The following is a 2,817-nucleotide window of genomic DNA, read 5'->3' on the forward strand; positions in this document are numbered from 1 at the left end:
ACACACACATACACACACACACACACACACATACACACACACACATACACACACACACACACACACACACACACACCCTGTAGAACATAAGCTTCTTGAGGGCCAGGATTGTTCTTCCTTTCTGTGGTGCTTGACACATACAGGAGCTTAATAAACACTTGGTGACTGGGTCTGTTGCTGACCAGATAATGTGGAGCTGGCTTTGAGGGGAAGTGAACCCCACCCCAATTGATAATTTGTGCTGCCAAGGGAGAAGGCCTGATAGGGCTCTTCTCCTGGTCAGGTGGGTTGGGAAAGGAAGCTGACTTTTTGTTCTTACCACCATTTTTTTTCTCTGTGCAGGCCCCTGGTATGTGCAAACCCTAGACTTCCTGCTTCAGCCAAAGCGTGACATGGACCAGCTGGTGAGGGCCGCTGTTGCTTACTGCCCTCACCTACACCTGTTTCACTCCCATCTCTCCTGCCATGTGGAACCCTGGGCCCAAAAGAGTGCCACCCTCCTGGGAGGAGGCTCCCCGGGCTTTGCTTTGCCGGAGGCCTGGGCAGAGATGGATCTCACCAATTACATTCAGCAGCAAGTCTGGCCTCAAAAGGGAAAGAGAGTCATTCACATCCAAGTCAAGTGTCAGCAGCAAGAAAAGACAGAGATTGGCCTTGGGTGGAGGCAGGCCCTGCCTACTGACACTGCTTTCCTGGTTCTGTATTTCAATAATACCTTTAAGAGTGTTCCACAAACAGGGCTGCAAGAACTTCTGATGGGGGACCCTGGGGGAGCCGGTCTGCTTTCCCTGGCCCGGCGAGTCCGTCAGGTGGGCCCCAGGAGACCTGAAGCACCTGGCCAGTCACTAGAGCAGACCCAGTGTTCTCTCCACCCTTTCCAAGTTAGCTTCCACCAGCTGGGCTGGGAGAACTGGATTATTGCCCCCCACCTGTACAGCCCCAACTACTGCAAGGGGGCCTGTCCACGAGTGCTACACTCTGGTCTCCATTCACCCAACCATGCCATCATTCAGAACCTTATCAATGAGCTGGTGGATAGAAGCATCCCCCGACCCTCGTGCGTCCCTTACAAGTACACACCCATTAGTGTCCTTCTGATTGAGGCCAGTGGAAGCATCCTGTACAAAGAATATGAGGACATGATTGCCCAGTCCTGTACCTGCAGGTGAGCATGGAGACCAGGAGGTCCCTGCTTGCTAGGTACTATTGATCTTAAGATGCAACACTTCCTTTACCAATCCCAGACTTTTCCTGCCACCCCTACCCCACCAGGCACAGTCACTCTTTGTCTGATGATCATCTCACTTTTCTTCCCACAATTGATTTAAAAACCAAGGCCAGGCCTTTAACCTGACTGAGTATGGGAGATTGTTCCTTTGCAGGTCCTGCCTCCTACTTCCTTGCTTCTTCCTGTTAGGTGAGCAGCCATCTTGCCAGAAGAATCTTTGAGATTGGTATGGTTGAAGGTGTGGCAGCTTGTTCTTTCAGAGTCCCAGCCTTAACCCCGAGACAAGTCCCATGTTCTCCCTTTGAGAGCCTCTGCTTGCCCCAGCCAAGGACTGGACAGAGAAGCCCTGAGCTCCAGAGGGAAAGAGCCCTCAGTCTTGCCTGAAATATGGATTCATCAAGGGGTACAGGGCAGGGAGTCCATGTCTTGAAGGCCTCCCAGGGTAGGGGCCGGCTTCTTGCCACTCGTGGCTCTTGCATTTGTTCTGGGTCAAAAGCCCTTGCACTCACCCTGGCTGGGCCTTCTGGAGCTCCATTATTCTTTGCTGCCTGGCCCCTCATGGCCCATTCCTTGTCTTTATCCATGCTGCAGGAGGAAGTGAGCTGGGGGAGGATTCCTGGGATTGATTGTTTATAGGATTCACATCTCTTCAACCCATGTATATTTGGTGGGGAAGAGGGAACAAGGAGCTCAGATCCCTTCCTCATCCCTTCTTTTAAAAAAAATTCTAGGACAGAAAAAGCTTCACTGAATGATTTCTCATTTTATGTGCAAGTAAAGCCAGCCCACCAGATGGACTGTGTGTCACTGGGAGCTAGCCTTGGGGGGTGGAGGGCCCACAGGCAGACAGCTCCAGCATACCACTTTGGGATGGGGGGGGAGGCCCCACTGTTAGGCCAGGGTGGAGGGCAGGCAGTCACTCACAGCTTTGCTGTTCATTTTAAACTCTACTAAGGCCAAGGGCCATGGCTGTGGGCCCAGCACTTCCCTGAGGAAGTTCTGACACCATATAAGCCAGGTTCGAAGGGCCTGCTGGAGACAGGGCCCTTGTACATGTACTTGGCCGGGGCGGGGAAGCACTGCCTGTACCAAGTGGCCTGTTCTCTCTGACATGAAGAATGGGAGTTTTCTATTTTTGTGCTGTGGTCAATAAATCAACTTTTGCTAAAGAAAAGGTTGAACTTTCTTGGCTTGGGAGTGGTGGGTAGTGGCGGTGGGGGAGGGGAAGGGAAGACTGTGGCTTCTGAGGAGCTCTTCCATCTGGATGAGCTGGGGATCTGGGAGCTGCATCTCTTGGTGGCTTCTCCTTTTAGCCTTTGGAGCTTCCAACTCTCCATCCTTCAGGTGATCCTGGTTCCCCACACAAGGCAGAACTGCATGCAAGTTGGGGGTACAGTAAAAGTGGATGCCTTTTTGTTCCAGATATGGAAACTAAATCAAAACTGATTTGGTTCAGTCCAGCTGTCAGGGATGAGAACCAGCCGCAGCAACGTATTCTGAAAAGCAAAAGATCCCTGACCTCCAAGATGGAGAGCTGCTCCCCCATACTACCAGGCCTGACCTGGCTGGGGCAGGGATGGCTGTGAGAT

The 2,817-nt window shown here is 52.2% G+C and overlaps 1 protein-coding gene across 1 annotated transcript in view; it reads left to right on the plus strand.

Annotated features, from left to right (window-relative positions):
• Positions 1-2,373, plus strand: part of BMP15 (bone morphogenetic protein 15) — a 12,031-nt gene extending 9,658 nt beyond the window's left edge. Inside the window, exon 2 of the mRNA XM_069109007.1 lies at positions 343-2,373. Within this exon, the coding sequence (XP_068965108.1) occupies positions 343-1,169 (827 nt within the window). The 3' untranslated portion in view covers positions 1,170-2,373. The remainder of the gene's footprint in view (positions 1-342) is intronic.
• The last annotated feature ends 444 nt before the right edge of the window (positions 2,374-2,817 follow it).

This window comes from Petaurus breviceps, unplaced genomic scaffold, assembly GCF_028583685.1.
Source record: "Petaurus breviceps papuanus isolate PSGF00001 unplaced genomic scaffold, PetGlider_PUasm1.0 90451, whole genome shotgun sequence".
Lineage (NCBI taxonomy): Eukaryota > Metazoa > Chordata > Mammalia > Diprotodontia > Petauridae > Petaurus > Petaurus breviceps.